At 41.2% G+C, this 17,274-nt stretch overlaps 1 protein-coding gene across 5 annotated transcripts in view; it reads right to left on the reverse strand.

Annotated features, from left to right (window-relative positions):
- HPS5 (HPS5 biogenesis of lysosomal organelles complex 2 subunit 2) overlaps positions 1-17,274 on the reverse strand; it is a 43,497-nt gene that overhangs the window by 21,972 nt on the left and 4,251 nt on the right. For 4 of the 5 annotated variants that reach the window (XM_055581301.1, XM_055581299.1, XM_055581298.1 and 1 more), the window contains exons 2-10: positions 13,452-13,615; positions 11,666-11,776; positions 11,433-11,497; positions 10,789-10,981; positions 9,547-9,680; positions 6,062-6,274; positions 5,676-5,747; positions 1,913-2,001; positions 644-822 (exon numbers count right to left, since the gene is read on the reverse strand). In XM_055581301.1, coding sequence (XP_055437276.1) covers positions 644-822; positions 1,913-2,001; positions 5,676-5,747; positions 6,062-6,274; positions 9,547-9,680; positions 10,789-10,981; positions 11,433-11,497; positions 11,666-11,776; positions 13,452-13,559 — 1,164 coding nt within the window. In that variant the 5' untranslated portion in view covers positions 13,560-13,615. The remainder of the gene's footprint in view (positions 1-643; positions 823-1,912; positions 2,002-5,675; positions 5,748-6,061; positions 6,275-9,546; positions 9,681-10,788; positions 10,982-11,432; positions 11,498-11,665; positions 11,777-13,451; positions 13,616-17,274) is intronic. The other variant, XM_055581302.1, reaches the window with a different exon arrangement.

Here is a 17,274-nt window from a genome sequence, read left to right on the forward strand (position 1 = left end):
GAAACTAAAATAAATTTGTGGGTAAATTTTATTTTGGGGCTTCCCTGGTGGCACAGATAGTGAAGAATCTGCCTGTAATGTGGAAGACCCAGGACTGATCCCTGGATCAGGAAGATCCCCTAGAGAAGGGAATGACTACCCACTCCAGTATTCTTGCCTGGAGAATTACATGGACAGAGGAGCCTGGAGAGCTACAGTCCGTAGGGTCACAAAGAGTAGGACATGACTAAATGACTAACACGCACACGTTTGGTTTTTCTCGCCCCCACTCCCCACTCCAGACTTACAGGTCATGCTTCCTTTGGGGATTTATTACTGCTTAATCGGCAAGCTAATGTGCTGTTCACAGTTTCTCAGTTGTCTCCGGTTCTTTGCAACCCTATGGACCGTAGCCCATCAGGCTCCTCTGTCCATGGGATCTTCCAGGCAAGAATACCAGACTGGGTTGCCATGCCCTTCTCCCGGGGCTCTTCCCAACCCAGGGGTCAAACTCACATCTCCTGCAGTGGCAGATGGATTATTTACCCCTCAGCAACCTGTGAAGCCCCCTTTAGACTAATAAATACAAGCAACTGTGTAGCATAATCCCGCAAACCAGAATGATCTTAACAGCCCAGATGAACATGTAAGCTCTCTGACTCACTCTGCTGGCAATGACAGAATTTTGGAAAAGACAGCAAGTTCGAGCAGCCAGGTTCCACAGGCCTCTCCTTATCAGACGTTCCACACAGCGCTCCACTGACAACAGGGAGAGATGTGAGACCTTCCCATTCAGGTGCAGACAGAACAGCTCGTTCTTGCAAACAGCCACATCCTGAATATCTACAAAAACCACAGGGGTGAACATGCAGGATGCTAACCAAATATTTCTTTTCCATTTTTGTGACTGGATGAAATTATTCTAATAAATTCATTTTATATGGTTTGGTTTGATTGAATTTCAGCTCTATTTTTATATTTTCATTTCAATGAGAAAATCTTATTTTAGACACTATTCTAAAAAGATCAAGAATAAGAGAAATACCTGTCTAAAACACTATATTTAAAAATGCTACTTTTTGGGAAAAGAAGGGCACTTTAAAAGAGGGTACTTTTGAGACCAGACTATTACATTTCTGAGAGTAACAAATTTGATGTCAATAAACAGACTTTAACACATATGTAAATCAACAAACTGTTCCTAAAAAAATACCTGTCTTGGAAGAACATTATGAAAGAATCTAAAACACTAGTTTTCACAGGAGACCCTCAGGAAACTTAATTCACAAGAAATCAATGTTGATCAGATCATAAGATAATGGTTTCTTTATCTTTTTAATGTTTTCACAAAGTACAAAATGACTTGTAAGTCAAGATACAATCTCTGGGCAATCATACTAAAAATGCTAGATTTATTTCCTCCGTTTCTGGTTTAAACCAGAAGAATACAGCGACTGATAGTCTTTGCCTCAGCACATGAAATAGCTATTGTTCCCACAAGGACTTTTTTTAATTCCCCCCTCCCCTGCCCTCAGCGCTGTTTTTTGCACACGACAAGTGTTTATTAACTCAGTGATTCCCCAATATGTCAACCCCAAATTATTAAGCCACAAAACAGGAGTTAAAGCAAGATTTCTAACAGAGGTAAAGATTAAGGGTAAGTAGAAGGGGAAAATTAACCCATTCAATACTTAGCAGTGGTTGCTAATACTTAAGAGAAAGTTTTATTTAAAATAACTAACTATAAATTCACAAATGTATACTTGGGAAGTTCCTTATGATGGAATACACCTATGATGTTAATCTTTAAAAGAAATGTCACCTCTTTCTACTTTCTACTTCTTACACTGCAAGAGAATCCTCCTACAATAACTAAATCTTTCAGAAGCATGCAATTAAAAATTATATAAGGGAAAAAAAAAAACATAATTACCTTTGACTTCACTCCAAAGAAGAACCTGAACATTCTGAGGAATGAAAATATAAATTCCTCTTTCTGTCCAAGTCAGCACACAATGCTCACTGCAAGAAAACATGGAAGAGGTCAAGAGAATTCTAGTTTGCTTGGAATCAGAAGTTTATAATTCCCTGAATTCAGACCCTCACATTAGCTATTAAAGCAAGATCTGCGTATACAGAGAAAACCCAACAGCTAATTCAGCTAATCATGTCCTATCACCTCTTTTTTGTCTGTGACAAGAGCCCACTGAAAGATATCATAACATGATGCCAAAATGGGAAAAATTCAGATACACTAAATACCTTCTACAAAAATAAAATGCTGATGTTTGTTAAAATAGCTAAACCTCCCATATCTGGTATGACAGGGGCCCATTTAAAACAAAGACTAAAGATAACATTTTATCATTCCTCACTGCTCTGGTGAGCTACTTTTAGGGAAGGAAATACTTTGATGTCCTTAGTTTTATGTGGGCAATAAAAGGTTGAAAACTCCCAGTCAACTCTGGGAGTTTCTGTTTGTTTATTAAAGGCTATACCTGTATTATCTAACCTTGCAGCAACTCACCAAGATAGAAGCACTATTCCTATTTTGTAAAAAGGAAAAACTGAAGCCCAGAGAGATAAATAATATGTCGAAGGCCATTCAGCATGAATATACAGGAGTCCAAATTTATCCCAAGGAGTCTGGGTCCAAAATCTAGACTTTTTTCTCCACACCTCATAGAATCTACTGCTACCCTCACTGATCCTCAATGACCCACCCACTGTTATCTGGAATCCTGAACATTCCACTTATCTTGAAAGGTCACAGATTTTCTAGCTGCCAAACCCAATAACCTTCTTCTTCATTTTCCTTCTTGAGCCCCAGCAGGGGCCAACCCTGCATATTGTCCCTTCCTTCCTGAGTCTCACTTCCTAGACTCTGGACACTGCTTCATCCACCTCCCTTCCCAGTCCTCTGGCACTCTCCATCTTGGCTCATTTCCTTCTATACTCCTTTGCTCATGTATCTCATTTACTCTCTCCAGGCTGCTATTGCTTTTTTATACACCACTAGTAATCCCTACTTCTCATTCCTGGTCAGAGCTTTCTCCATATATAACATTCTCACCCTAACCACCTCTCAAGGATTAGCAGCAGCTTTACTCCCCTTTGAAATCTCCCGCAACAGTCCTCAGCCATCGCTCACAACTCTTACTTTTGATTGCTGTTAAACATTTTCTAGAAATAAACTATATCTCTCCAAAAATTATGACCTTGAGAACAGGGACTTGTATTTAGCTTATGCCTGCAAGTGTACTACAAATGGTAGGTACCAGGTGATTACAAAACCAAGAGTGAGATTTAACAGGAACTGGGTCATCACACAAATATTAAACATTTTGCCAATATAAGATCAGATCACTGTCCCTACAGAAAAGTAACCTTTGTCACAAAGAAGAAAGAAATCATCAGAACCATAGTTAAAACTAAAATTGGAAGGTTGCCTTTAGGAGCCAGAGGGGAAAAAAATCAGACCAGAAGATCCTGAATAGAGAGATACAGGATCACGGTTTTGATACTGAACTTCATACTCAGGTTGGAAAAATTCCGTAAAAATAGGTATGGGCTGGGGCAGGGGAAGGGGACTTACGAGCTAAGACTTTGTCATTTATACATCCTTCATCCCCTTATAATAAACAGAAAGCGATACAAGCCCGACAACATTGTTTAAAAAGTTAAAGAAGGGAGGGATTTCCCTGGCGGTCCTGTGGCTTAGACTCCATGCTCCCCATGCAGGGGCCCCAGGTTCCATCCCTGGTCAGGGAGCTAGATCCACATGCACAACTAAGAGTTCACATGTTGCAACGAAAGAGCCTGCAATGCAGATCAAAGGTCCTGTGTCCCACAACTGAGACCCAGCACAGCCAAGTAAATAAATACAATTTTTTTTTTATTTTTTTAGGTTAAAAACAGGAAAGTGATATCAGTGTACCCAAAAGGAAATTAAGTATACAAATTTGCTTCCTTGTGGGATTTCCTCATGGGATTCGTGGGTATAGCAGTGAAAGTTATCACGACACAAATGGGGGGGAAAAGTAACAAGAAGTCCTCTTACTGATTTTTTTATTTAGTCATTGTTTGAGGACTTTCTATGTGCCGAGCACTGTGCCAGCAGTTAAGGAGCTGACAGCATGGCGCCGGGATGGACATGCACAGTACAGCGAGACAGGATGGTGACGGAGGAGCGAACAACAGTGCAAGGGAGCAAGCGTCTGACGTGAGCCCCTGGAGGAGTCGGGAAAGGCTTCAGAGTGGCACTAATTATTACTTAAGCTGAGGAGTAGGCAGAGCCACATCATGCGGGGCTTTGTTAGCTAGGCAGGAACTCTAACGGGAGCTTTAAATAGCTTAACTCAAAAAACTAAGAAGAGAACCAAGCAGACTGTGGCCTTCCCATTAAAAAACATACTCTTGGGTAAGGGACTTGCCTGCACCCCACACATCACACACAGTCAACAAATGTTTAAGTGTCTATGATGTACCAGGCATTATGCCAAACACTGAAAAAAACACAGTGACTAAAACAGACACTAAGCCCACATGGACCTTACCGTCTAGGAATAAGATAGGCATACATATGTTTGAATATGTAATTATAAACTGTGGTAAGTGCCATAAAGAAAGAGTTTTTAATATGCTTCATCTATGGGCAAATAAATAGCTTTCTCCAGTAAATTTTAGGATGAATTATGGATTTATCAGAGAGTTACACTCTTTACAATTGACTTCCAAATATTTCAGTGGAGGTAGTGCAACATATCGGAGAAGGCAATGGCACCCCACTCTAGTACTCTTGCCTGGAAAATCCCATGGACAGAGGAGCCTGGTAGGCTGTAGTCCATGGGGTCGCTAAGAGTCAGACACAACTGAGCGACTTCACTTTCACTTTTCACTTTCATGCACTGGAGAAGGAAATGGCAACCCACTCCAGTGTTCTTGGCTGGAGAATCCCATGGACGGGGGAGCCTGGTAGGCTGCCGTCTATGGGGTCGCATAGAGTCGGACACGACTGAAGCGACTTAGCAGCAGCAGCTGAAATAAGAGAAGTTCAAGACATACAGACTGACTGGAAACCATACACTGGCACTCCCATGCTTGTAGAACAAGCTGTAAGAACTGGCAAGCCCAGCAGCTAACAGCTCTAAGTGGCACTCTGTGCTACCACTTAATAGTAGACTTTTTTGTACCTAACCCAAATAGAAAGCTAGCTAAACTCTGACGTTAGAATATGGCTGGCTGGATCCAGCTTGAGCAGATCTTTCATGCAAAGCACCTAAAGAACACGGAGCTGAAATTTCACATTGACAAGAACAAATTCTACAACTACTTTTGCACTTGCTCGCTAAGAAACATACATATGCAGCAGATTTCAGTCTGAGGCTTGCTTTCATTGTTGTATGCCACCTGGGAGGGGAGGTTATGAAAGAATGTATACCTATAGCTCTGAGCTCTAATTGTCAGATATACCCAACAACTATAAAGTGTTCAAGTGGTTTAGGGCAGTTCAAAACAGAAAGGGAAGTGTATTTCTTTGCTTTTTTCCATTCCTCTTATATATAGCATTTTACACAGTCATTTCCTGATTTTCTAAAAATGATTTAGTATAAAAACGAACTTAAGAAGCTAACTGCCTCTGAACAAGAAACAGATGAAGTTTTTTTTTTTTTTAAGGATCAAAGAGAGAAACTTACCTAATATGTAAGAGTTTGGGGAAAGACAAAGACTGGGAGGATCCAATCGTATGATCATACTGAGGTTCTGATCTAGGAAGTAAACATGATTCATGATTTAATCACAATATAAAAGTATCTTTTTCGATACACAGGAAAATTTCTGCCTACAAAACAAATTCAAGAGCCAGTTCACTGCATTTGCTCTTGTTCAATTTGCTTTAACCATATAAAAAATAATTGATTAAAGAGTTTTAGGTTTCTCTGAATCTTTTAATAAAAATTCTACTTCACTCTTAAAAGGTATGGTAAAATCTTTGATGCATATAGAAAGTCAGACGTTTCAACCCAACCCCCACCCCATGTAAGTTCCTCAAATACTTCCTACTGAACATATAAGTCATTACCTTAGATTAATCACAGGAAGAGGTGGTGAGGAGAGGAGTTTCTTAAACTGATGTGTGCTTAAAACTTCTCCATCAAAGTTCACCTCCCACATCCTGGAGCCAGGGCGAGCACAGTATATTAGGGGCTGCTGGCCTGCAGAACACTTTTCCGGGAAGAAACAAGCTCCATATTCTCCATCTCTTTCCTTGTTTCCAATTTTCCAAAATTTTTCTCTAATACCCCCCACAAAAAGAGAGAAATCATGTTTACTGACAGAAATGTCAAAAGCATTGGCACTGCAAATCCACATGGCCATAATAACCCCACCCACCATGTCCTCCCTTTCTTCATATTAGCAATGTACTGGAACAAACAACAGAATGGAAAGATCAGAACGGGGTTACAACTCTCATTTGCCATTAACTATTTCTGTTACAGGAAGCAAAACACTTCAGGTTAGTACTCAGTTTATTAGCCACAGTCAGAGTTAATGTGAAGGCTCTTTCAAAAACTAAAGATGAGTGCTACCAAACCATCTCCTACATCCTTAAATCCTACTGATTGCTCATCTTGTTTTTCAGCTGCCCCGTGGAGGCCACTGATCTACTCTCCAATCCTGTCTCCAGGCCACTCGTCTGTCACAAATACCCAATAAACACCTCACTCTTTCCTCAAAACGCTAAGTCCTTCTGAAAGTCTGTACCTTGGGACATTCCGTTCCCCTAGGATTACACGAACTAGCTATATAAAAGAACTGCACATACAAAGCTGCCTGAGAACACAGAGGGTGAGAATGAGTATGGCTCTTCCCAAACACTCCTTTATTTTTCATGAGCTAACTCCATCCTTCCTCCTCTAACAGCCTTCTTTGACTCCTATAAGCAGAATTTCAGGCTTCCCACGGCATGTTTTCAAAGCATTCACCGCATTACACGTGGCAGTGGTGTCCACTTGAACGGGAGGTGCTAGTGGCGAAGAACCCACCAGCCAGTGTAGGAGACGTAAGAGACTCTGGTTCCATCCCTGGGTAGGGATTTTGATCCCTAGGTAGGGAAGATCCCTGGAGGAGGGCATGGCAACCCTCTCCAGTATTCTTGTCTAGAGAATCCCCATGGACGGAGGAGCCTGGCGGGCTACAGTCCATAGGGTCGCAAAGAGTCGGACACGACTGAAGCGACTTAGCACCTGAGCACACACCCTGCACTAAACTTGCTTCATGAATAAAATAAAACATCAACTTTACTAGAAGAGCAGTTTTAAGGATTAACTAAAATAAGCCAGAAATGTATTTTATTTCCCAAATAAGGAACATAAGTAATGAAACCATAACTTCTTGTATTGCTCTGTATGCACTTCAAAGCACTTATACATAATTCTTCTAGTGAAGCTCATTAACAACACTGACAGAAAGCAGCAGGAAAAGCAACCGCATATCTCACTTGGGTTAGTTATCAGGAGCCTTGGTTTGAACAAAAAAAAAGTGTTTGTTTGGAAAGGAACATAGCTTGAAACAAACAAAACTTTAACATAAATAAAAAATTTTAATTATTGTACTATCCATGTTCCCCCAAACTGAATTCTAGCTAATGAATAAGGCATTTCTAAAACATGTTATTTTTGCAGTTGGCTATCCTCATAACCAACTCTAGTCACGTGTGAAACGGGAATTAGCGACTATATTGCACAGAGATAAAAATAAACCTCCATTTATTTAGCTCTTTATACCATTTCACTAGATTCTCAAAACAACCCTAGTAAGGTGTTAATTCAGTCCAGTGTTCTGACCACTTGTCAGAATGTCAGTCAGATTTCTGAAGTGGACTATGTAGTAAACAGGAAAAAACACAGATGAAGAATATTTAAGAAATTTGTGAGGTTAACTAATATTTTACTCAAATCTCAAGGGTAGATTTAATGGCCAAAAGGTCCAATGCCAAAGGATATACTAGAAGTAACTGAGGTACAGAAAAGGCACAAAATCAAGACAGAAAGATTCTAGCCTGCCTCCTCCAGCGGCATGATGTCAGGCAAGCTCTATTCTCACTAGGTCTAGGCTAAAAGTGAACGGGTGACATTGGATGATATCCAGTTCTATAAGCCTAATAACTTCATCACTGATCCACAGTCTGAAATAAGTCAGAACCAAGTACATCCCCCTTCCTACTAATTCCAGGTAAACGGATGCTTTGCGTCTCAAAGCCTTGCTCCACAGCTGTATGCCTACGTTCTGATACCAGACACCTGCAACCTCCTATTATGGTCTCCTTTCCACAAGTCTTTCTCATCCCAAGAAAACAAAGTGCAACCTCTCCTCACCTTCTCACGAGATAGAAGAACCCCCAGAAAGACATAAAAAGCTTCCAATCCTGGATAGTTCTGAGAGGACCAATTTCCAAACCCTGATTTCCCACATGTACACTTCCTTAAGATGATCTGAGAGCCCATGTACTTAGTTAGAGTGGCATTTACAGCTGTTAGTCTCAGTATGGTGCAAACTTACCAACGGGATCCCCAGCAACTCCCAGCTCAAGCCAGAAGCACACATCTTGGAATATGCCTAATTCTTTCTCACTGCTCCCCAAGAGGCTGCACCTCTCCTACCTTTCAGCCTTTAAACTTCACCTACTAAACCTCCTCATCAAATTACTGAAGCTGGCTAGTGGACTCACAGGGGTTTATCAAGCAATTTTCTCTTCTTTCGTGTGTGCTCAAAATTCTCCATAACACATTTCTAAAAGAGGGGATGGGTTCGGAGGAATATGGTAGCTGGCCAAGGCTACTGGAAGGGTCAGGGGCAGTGAATATTTCTATGCAGTGAGAATGGCTGAGGAACTTAAGCACAATGATACACAAGATTTATTCATTTCAAGCCATTTCCTGTTCTGGTATTTCACAGCCACTACCAATACACTCCTTTGCCATTCACTGGCCCTTTGGCTTGACCCTTGAGATTTCAGTAAATATTTGTCAGCTTCACAAAGTTCTTACTTATTCTTCACCCCGTTTTACCTTTTAGTAAAATTCTATTAAATACACAGCAAAATTCCGCATCACCATAAAATCTGAGACTCTGAGCCATGTGGGACAGCAGTTCTCCTGGGTTCCATTATCCTTGCTCTCCACCTGGGCACCTTTCCCAAAAAGTCTCTCACTTTTCCAGCAAAAGAAAAAAACAGAAAAAAGCTACATAGCCAATTTCAACAACAACAACAAACTCAATCAAAGAAGACACACTGCTTCCCCATATAGGAACAGGCCTTTGTTCAGCCTTCCTTCATGGCACTCAGACCAGGCTTCTTGGTAGAACTGGGTTTTTGCCGTAGTCACCCACTGGACTATGGTCACTCTGCTCTATATCCTCTCTGCTCTCTAACATCAACTTGCACAGAGCTGGTTCCTTATTAATATTTGTATAACTGAATTGAAGAAATTAGGCGAGATGACTTCTAAGTCCCTTCCAGCTCTGAAATTCTGTATTCCAATGACTCGTGGTTAGTAAATATACCTCTCGGTGTCACACAAGAAGGATCGAGTAAGCGAAGATACAAGGAGTCTTCCATCCAAATAATCTAACTGGACGACACAGGAATCAACTGTCGTTATTGTCTGAACAGGAAACATCACAAAGGCAGCAGCTGCCTAAAGGGGATGTGACAAGAAAATAAAATTTGTCTTTATAAATTTATCTTTACACACAATCCTCCTCTCTTTAGCTTTTAAATGAAAGCAGCTTAGATAGCAAAACAAAAATTTTAAACGGACCAAAATTAATTTGCCTGTTAGACTATCAGAGTTTCATCCATTCATTTTCTGAAACGAATGGATCTACGTAACTGCAGAGGAGAATTCTTAAGGCTCTATTTGTGAGCCTTAAGCTGGAATGAAAAAGACACAGTAAGTTTTGGAATATGTGAGAGAACTGTTCACCTGTAGACAGTACTTCTCCACTTGGAAAAAAAGACAAACTAGGGCTAAGAATCCAAATGTATTTTGGATGAAAAATACGTTATGAATCAAGTGGGTCATCATGAATATTTCATTAACACATCAAGAATACTCTGATGTGTTAACTAAAAAAATTATTAGGCAATGGTATTTAGATCTCTTCTAATCTGCCACGATCCTCCAAGGAAATAAGCCAATGAGAGACAAGCTCCCCACTTCTGATGTAACAGCTTTGGAAAAGGAAGACAGTGAAAAGCAGGTCTGCTGTCTTAACGACAAACTGGAGCATTCCAGGAAGCCTCAGGACCCACACTGCTGAGCCCAATGCAGGGGGTGCCTTTTAGATTCTATTCACAAGTTACATCTATCCTGAAAGAAAGTATACCTGCACTCAAGAATTTCTTCAAAATGGGGACCAGGAGAATAGGAGCCTGGGCAACTGGTACCATTCCTCCATGTCTGCCATTTTATTCATGTAACTAATAAACAGGCATCTGTTCTTCCTTGACAGCCAACTATTAAAGAAAGCTTTTTTTAAGTGGGCCATCCAGGTGAATTATGGAGTAATGTGATTGACAAGATGCAAATTATGAAAGTTAGCTCACAGACATTCTGCAACACGACCAAGATAAACTAGGGTACCATACATACTACATGCAAACAAGTTTTCTCAAAATTAATGGTCTGGGCTCTAGATAACCCCTCGAGACATACAGATCAAACTGTGTTCTTTAATTGAAATTCTGTAAGACAACATCTTATATATTCACCCACTTACACAAAGCACTGAACTGGTTCTCACCTTTGCTTGCTTAGAAGTGTTGAGTTTGATGGCAGAAACTTTCCCCAGATGATCACCTACAAATACTCTAAGAATAGCTGTATCCCAACAGAGAGCTGTAACTTTTCGGCCTTTGTGTTCTGAAGACACATAAATTCGTTCTGGTTTCCCGCGACGCTCTTGATTTAATTCCCAAACAACTACAAGACCTTGACTGCAAGAATGGAGACACAGAAGCAAATTTTTGGCAGTGGTGAAAAAGGTACAATTTCGCTGCATCACAGTATCAACTATATTAAATATATAAGCATATTCTTATTCTTCAGAAAAGAGGAAGTAGAAAACCAAGATATTAATCTCCTTGCTTTAGTCCACCAATTCAATACAACAGAGAACTTTGAGGTCCTAAATGATGTTACCTTTCTACTTTGAGGTCTCAGAAATGTTGCCTCATATTAGTGTTTTCCACAAATCCTATGGTCACCAACTGCCCATCTTGGTTTGCTTGGGTCTAAATGGTTTCCCAGGTCACAGGACTTTCAGTGCTAAACAAGAGTGAGGCCCAGGCACACCAGGATGCTTGGTCACCCTAATAAACACACACCACATTTTTCAATTTCAGATGCATTTGGGAAAAATCAGATAGTTTCAAAACAGTTTCTCACCTGGTAGCCACAGCAACATAATCATCATCATGCAAACAGCAGGCAATCTGAGAAATTGCACCTTCCTAGAGCACAGAAGGAAAAATATTAGGCAGCTCCTCAAAAACGGGTAATTTACTACTCAATCTCAAGTTTTACCTTCTTCTTTTATTCCAAATGATATTTACAATGGAGAACTCACATTTATGACAGATACTCCAGATGGTACATGACAGGGCAACCCTTAATCTTACCCTGTGAGAAAGAAAAAGCCTATGCTTCCAGCCTTCTTTCTGAATGAGGTTGAGTCCTCCTCCTGAACTGCCCAAAGCCAACCATTTTCGAGACACAGCTATGCTCGTGCACTAGAAACATGGAAACAGACAAATGAGAGACTCTCAGCCACTAAGCAAATCAAACTATCGACTGGAAATAAGATACTGAGAATCTGTGTCAGGTTCCTCCCCACCACCCTACCCACTGCCCAGTTAGATACCATCCAACGGGACTCAAGCTCTTATTCTAGAATAGTGAAAGATACAGAAGAAAGGACATTTCGGTTTCAACTTTTTAATTGAATCTCAAAATGGCTGAATAGGCTCAATTGTATAAATGAGTAATTTCCCCCTTGGCAGAAGCCAGTTACTAGCCTATTCATCTTCTGGGCAATTCAGCTAGGTCATTTCAATGCTGACCGCAATGATGGAAGATCAAGTACCCAGGGGATAAAGCAACCACTTTAACCATCTGTTCAGGTAAATCCTTTCTAGTCTGTACGATGAGAACAGAAAACCCACAGCTCTGAGAGCAAGTGAGACTGTAGACAACGCAAATACAAGTCGCTGTACTATTAGATCTCCCCACACCTTCCTCTCCTTATCCAGAAAAAGCAGTGGCCATGCTGTGCCCAGAACACTACGGTAAAAATTACTGGTTGGCAAACATATTCCCAATCCTCTTCAACCTTGCTTCTTTCTACTATAGAAGCTGGAAAATCCAAATCTTCACTTACCCAGTTTCTTTTGCAGCTAGGGGGAGCCCTGGGACTCAAGTCCAGCTAATGAGACTAAGCCCTGTGAGGGCTTCCTGGAAAACTCTGCCCTCTCAGATAAATGGTAGAATCTGAAGGGGAAAAAAGCCTTTGTCTCAGGCAGCTCCATCTCACTGGAGCTGCTACTGGAGATAATCAAGACTTGAAGCCAGCCGCTTATCTTGCAAATGTGACCAACGGTCAATATACAGAAGCTAGCAGAACAGGAAAGATGGAGAGCCTGGGTCCTAAGGAATATCAGTGGCCACCACACTAAACCCAGAAACAACGACCTCCAACCAGGTTATAAAGATTTTTATTGCTTAAGCCATTACTGAGATTTTCTGTAACTTGCAGCTAAAAAATGTCAGCTACCAACCCTCACAATTGTTGCTCATATTACTTTGCCTATTACTTCCTGTTCCTTTGCTCAGAGGCTAGAAGGGTGCTCTGGGGCGAGGAATTGGTGATGAGACTGTTCTTTACCACGTCATTCCTTAGTTTATCAAATGAACTCAAGAATTTGAGAGAAGCACATACTCCTTCCCCACAGAACTAATTTTTGGCTAATTTTGTAATGCTAATTTTTAGCTCTGTTCCCTAAAACAGAGGGGGTACATCAAATTCCTTGTTTTGAAATGAACTTCATAGAACTGCAATGGTTCTTACTGTTCAAAAGGCAATGAGGTATACTCATTTAAAACTATGTTATTTTCGATCAAATACATTACTTTCTGAGAGAAGGCAGTAAGATTTGGGGGAAGGGGTGGATTCAATAATCAATATCATGACTTTTAAGGATGGGAAAGAAGAATTCAATCAACTGCTTGAAAAATAAATCAAGAAAGTGCTAGGAAAATACTACTTCTATGCAAAGTATTACAGCACAGGTAAGAACACTCAGGAGTCTGTGAAACATAAAAAATGTTTGCAGGGGACACACATATAACAAAGAATGCACCAAACTATCAATATGAAAATAAAACTGATATAAGGATCAAGAAAATCACCTTTAGACGAGTGGAGTCCAGCCTCAGGGCTGAAAGTAATGGATCCAGAGACTCAAATTCTGCAAGAACATGGCTGTAGGACTCTGGTATCACTGGCACAAAAGTCATTTACCCAGACAGATGAAACTACGTTGAGGGACAGGCACAGTGATCCTGAATAAAACCTGCAGAAATATAATTTAAGAAGCTCACCACTCTTTCAGCAAGCATTAAATGAACAGGTGTTACAGCGAAGAACGAAATCTGCCTCCATGTTGGATCTGTTCCTTTTAACCTTTGCTCCCCATTGCTGTTGCAATCCATACATAATGGCCTGCCTCAAGGAACCCTGACCCTCTGCCTGAACCTTAAACCAAAATGCCTTTCTTCAGGACCCGCTCCACCTGTGGATGGCTACAGGAAGGGAGAAATTAACAGTCCCCTCCCTGAGGTTGGCCATTCCAGGAGATATTTGCAAGACTAATAGCCTTTTTACTTTACTTCCTCACCTTCCTCCCCACCCCTATAAAACAATCTGGTATCCAGACCCCAAGAAGATGGTTATTTTGTGACAGGAGTCTGCCATTGTTTCAGTCAACCACCTTTCCAAATAAAGTTATTCTTTGCCTCAACACTTCTGTCTCCAATTTACTGGCCTGTCGTGCAGTGAGCAGGGCAAGCCTGGACTCAGGAGCAAGTGGAGAAAACAAGGAAACATGAAAAAGGGACAAGGATTCCTTACTCTGGAGGTGCCTGGCATCTAGGTGGGAAGAAAACATGTACAAGTAATATTATACTTGACAGTCAGCTTGTACGGTATCATTCCCTGACTCTAAAACTCCCAGAGAAAAAAAATCCAGATTCTCAAGGTTCTCCATAATCCTATCCTACTCTATTTATCTAACAGTATAGAACAGACACTGCAGAATATAAGGGGAAATTCTGTCAAGCTCCTCTGTGGTAAAATAGCAACTCCAGCTGCAATTCTAAGAGCTGTAATTCATCTGTCTGTAAGTCTCTCACTGCATTCAATGGTTGCTGCTAAGTCGCTTCAGTCGTGTCCGACTCTGTACAACCCCATGGACTGCAGCCCACCAAGGCTCCTCCGCCCATGGGATTTTCCAGGCAAGAGTACTGGAGTGAGGTGACATTCAATGGTTATGAGCCCACAATTCAACAGTGTTTAACAGGAAAGGGCCTCTGGATGGCTTCCCCCAGCCTGTGAGTGAGAAGTCAGATGCCGAGAATTAGCACACCAAGGGGAATGAGAGCTTCAGTATCAGACCTGATAGGAAAAATCAGGAGTAAGAATTCACATCCCTGGGATCGCAAAAGTCAGACACAACCTAGTGACTAAACAAAAGAATACAAGAGAGCAGATGCCAGCTACCCAGTGAAGACTCTGTAAACTAACACAAGCATTCTTACCTGTTCGACAACACTCAAGTGTATGTTTCTGTCAAATTATACGAGGTTCCAGAAAAAAAGAAATAGAATTTAAGAAAATTCTACCCATTAATTTTAACTTTTCCTCAATCTTTTGTTACCTACCAAGTTGAGAAAAAAAGCAAATACTACGGAAAAATTCAGAAATAATTGTTTATAATTGTTTTTAATTATTTATACCTTGTGGTTTTGTTTTTCCCCAAAAACACATGTATTCACTCACTCATTTATTCAATAAATATGTACTTAGCACCAACTATGTGCCAGGCATCCTTTTAGGTCCCAGAGATACAACAGAGGACAAAACCTAAATAAAAGTCCTAACATTCATGAGGCATAATTTCCAGGGGCAAAACACATATAGACGCTTACTATAGTTTTTACTGCATACACATAACATAGTTTTATTTTCTGCTATTAATGCTGTTTTTAATACAGCTTGATCTGTGCAAGAATGGTGTTCTGGAAAAAAAAAATCTTTAATAGTTCTCCTACACTCAAAATATTTTTTAAAAATCTTCTGTCATTCTTTCACCCATTCACATTATTAAGTATTACAGACAGAGAAAAATCAGGATCACCAGACAAACAGCTCTTCTCACCATCCAATTCTACAAGGGTTAAGTCCTAACCCGCTGCAGTTGCTGACCACCAGGGCACTCAGAGGAAATTAAGTCAACAGGATGAGGCCCGAGGCTCAGACAAAGGCCCCTCTTAACAGTTAGATGTATATCTCAGGCAGAATTTTAATCACCTCAGATTTTCATACATCCCCATACATAGAAAAGCACTAAAATCGGTCCTTTGTGATTAGCAGTACTCTTTTACCAAGATATAGGCCTGCCTGCACTTACTTCCCAGCTAAAATTCACACGTAAACTGTCTTCTCTCCTACCTCTTCTGAGCAGTTTCCTCGGAGCTAACTGAGTGGCTATCGCCCAGGCTAAAGTCCTCAGCAAGCCCCTGAGTAAAATTTAAACTCATAATTCTGGTGTTTTTTCTCCAAATCAACGGCTTCTAGTAAAATATGAGGCACAGTGGTGCTAACAAGACAAAATAATTCCAGAAAGCAGTCACTTTATAATCAACTGAGGAGGAAAGACAAATCACATACACACACACACACCTCATACACACACACACCCCCCCCTCATAGACACACACACACCTCATACACACACACACACATACCCCTCATACACACACACACACCCCTCACACACACACACCCCCCTCACACACACACACACACCTCATACACACACACACACACCCCATACACACACACACCCCCCTCACACACACACACACACCTCATACACACACACACACCCCTCACACACACACACCCCTCACACACACACACACACACACCCCATACACACACACACCCCCCTCACACACACACACCTCATACACACACACACACACCCCTCATACACACACACACACCCCCCTCATACACACACACATACCTCATACACACACACACACACCCCTCACACACACACACACCCCCCTCACACACACACACACACACACCTCATACACACACACACACACCCTATACACACACACACACCCCTCTCACACACACACACACACCTCATACACACACACACCCCCCCTCATACACACACACACACACATCCCTCATACACACACACCCCCATACACACACACCTCATACACACACACACACACACACACACCCCTCATAAGGGGAACAAAAGCAAAGTAATACATCGGAACACAGAAGACAGAGGGATCACACTGAGTTAAAAGTAACCGCAGAAACCTTTCTAAGGGAAGCAGCACTAGACCTGAGGAAAGGGAGGGTAACGAGGCAGCAATAAGCCAAGTATTTACTGTTGTTGTTTAGTCACTAAGTGGTGGCCTACTCTTTGCGCCCCCCATGGACTGTAGCCCACCAGGCTCCTCTGTCCAAAGGATTTCCCAGGCAATACTGGAGTGTGTTGTCATTTCCTTCTCCAGGGGATCTTCCCAACTCAGGGATCGAATCCATGTCTCCTGCATTGGCAAGTCAGATGATGTATTTGGAGAATATAAGTCTTTGGTTGAAACACAGCATACAAGCAATGGCATAAAAAAAGATAAACCTGGATATTAATTCAGGTACAAGTTACAAAGCACTATGAATCTCAAACCAAGGAACCTGAACAAATTATAATTTGGTAAGCAACAAAAAGGCATTGAAGGATTTAGTACTGGTAGACAACATAATTTCTGTAAAGTGCTGTGGGCAGACACTAGAAACCAAGGACTTGAGAAAAGGGGTTAGAAGTGAGAAACTAAAGATAAGGTCTTTTAGTTACTCAAGACATCTTGTGGAGAAGGAGAAAACCTCTCTTGACTTTATGAGCAGAGGAGACTCAAA

Source organism: Bubalus kerabau, chromosome 5, assembly GCF_029407905.1.
Source record: "Bubalus kerabau isolate K-KA32 ecotype Philippines breed swamp buffalo chromosome 5, PCC_UOA_SB_1v2, whole genome shotgun sequence".
Taxonomy (NCBI): Eukaryota; Metazoa; Chordata; class Mammalia; order Artiodactyla; family Bovidae; genus Bubalus; species Bubalus kerabau.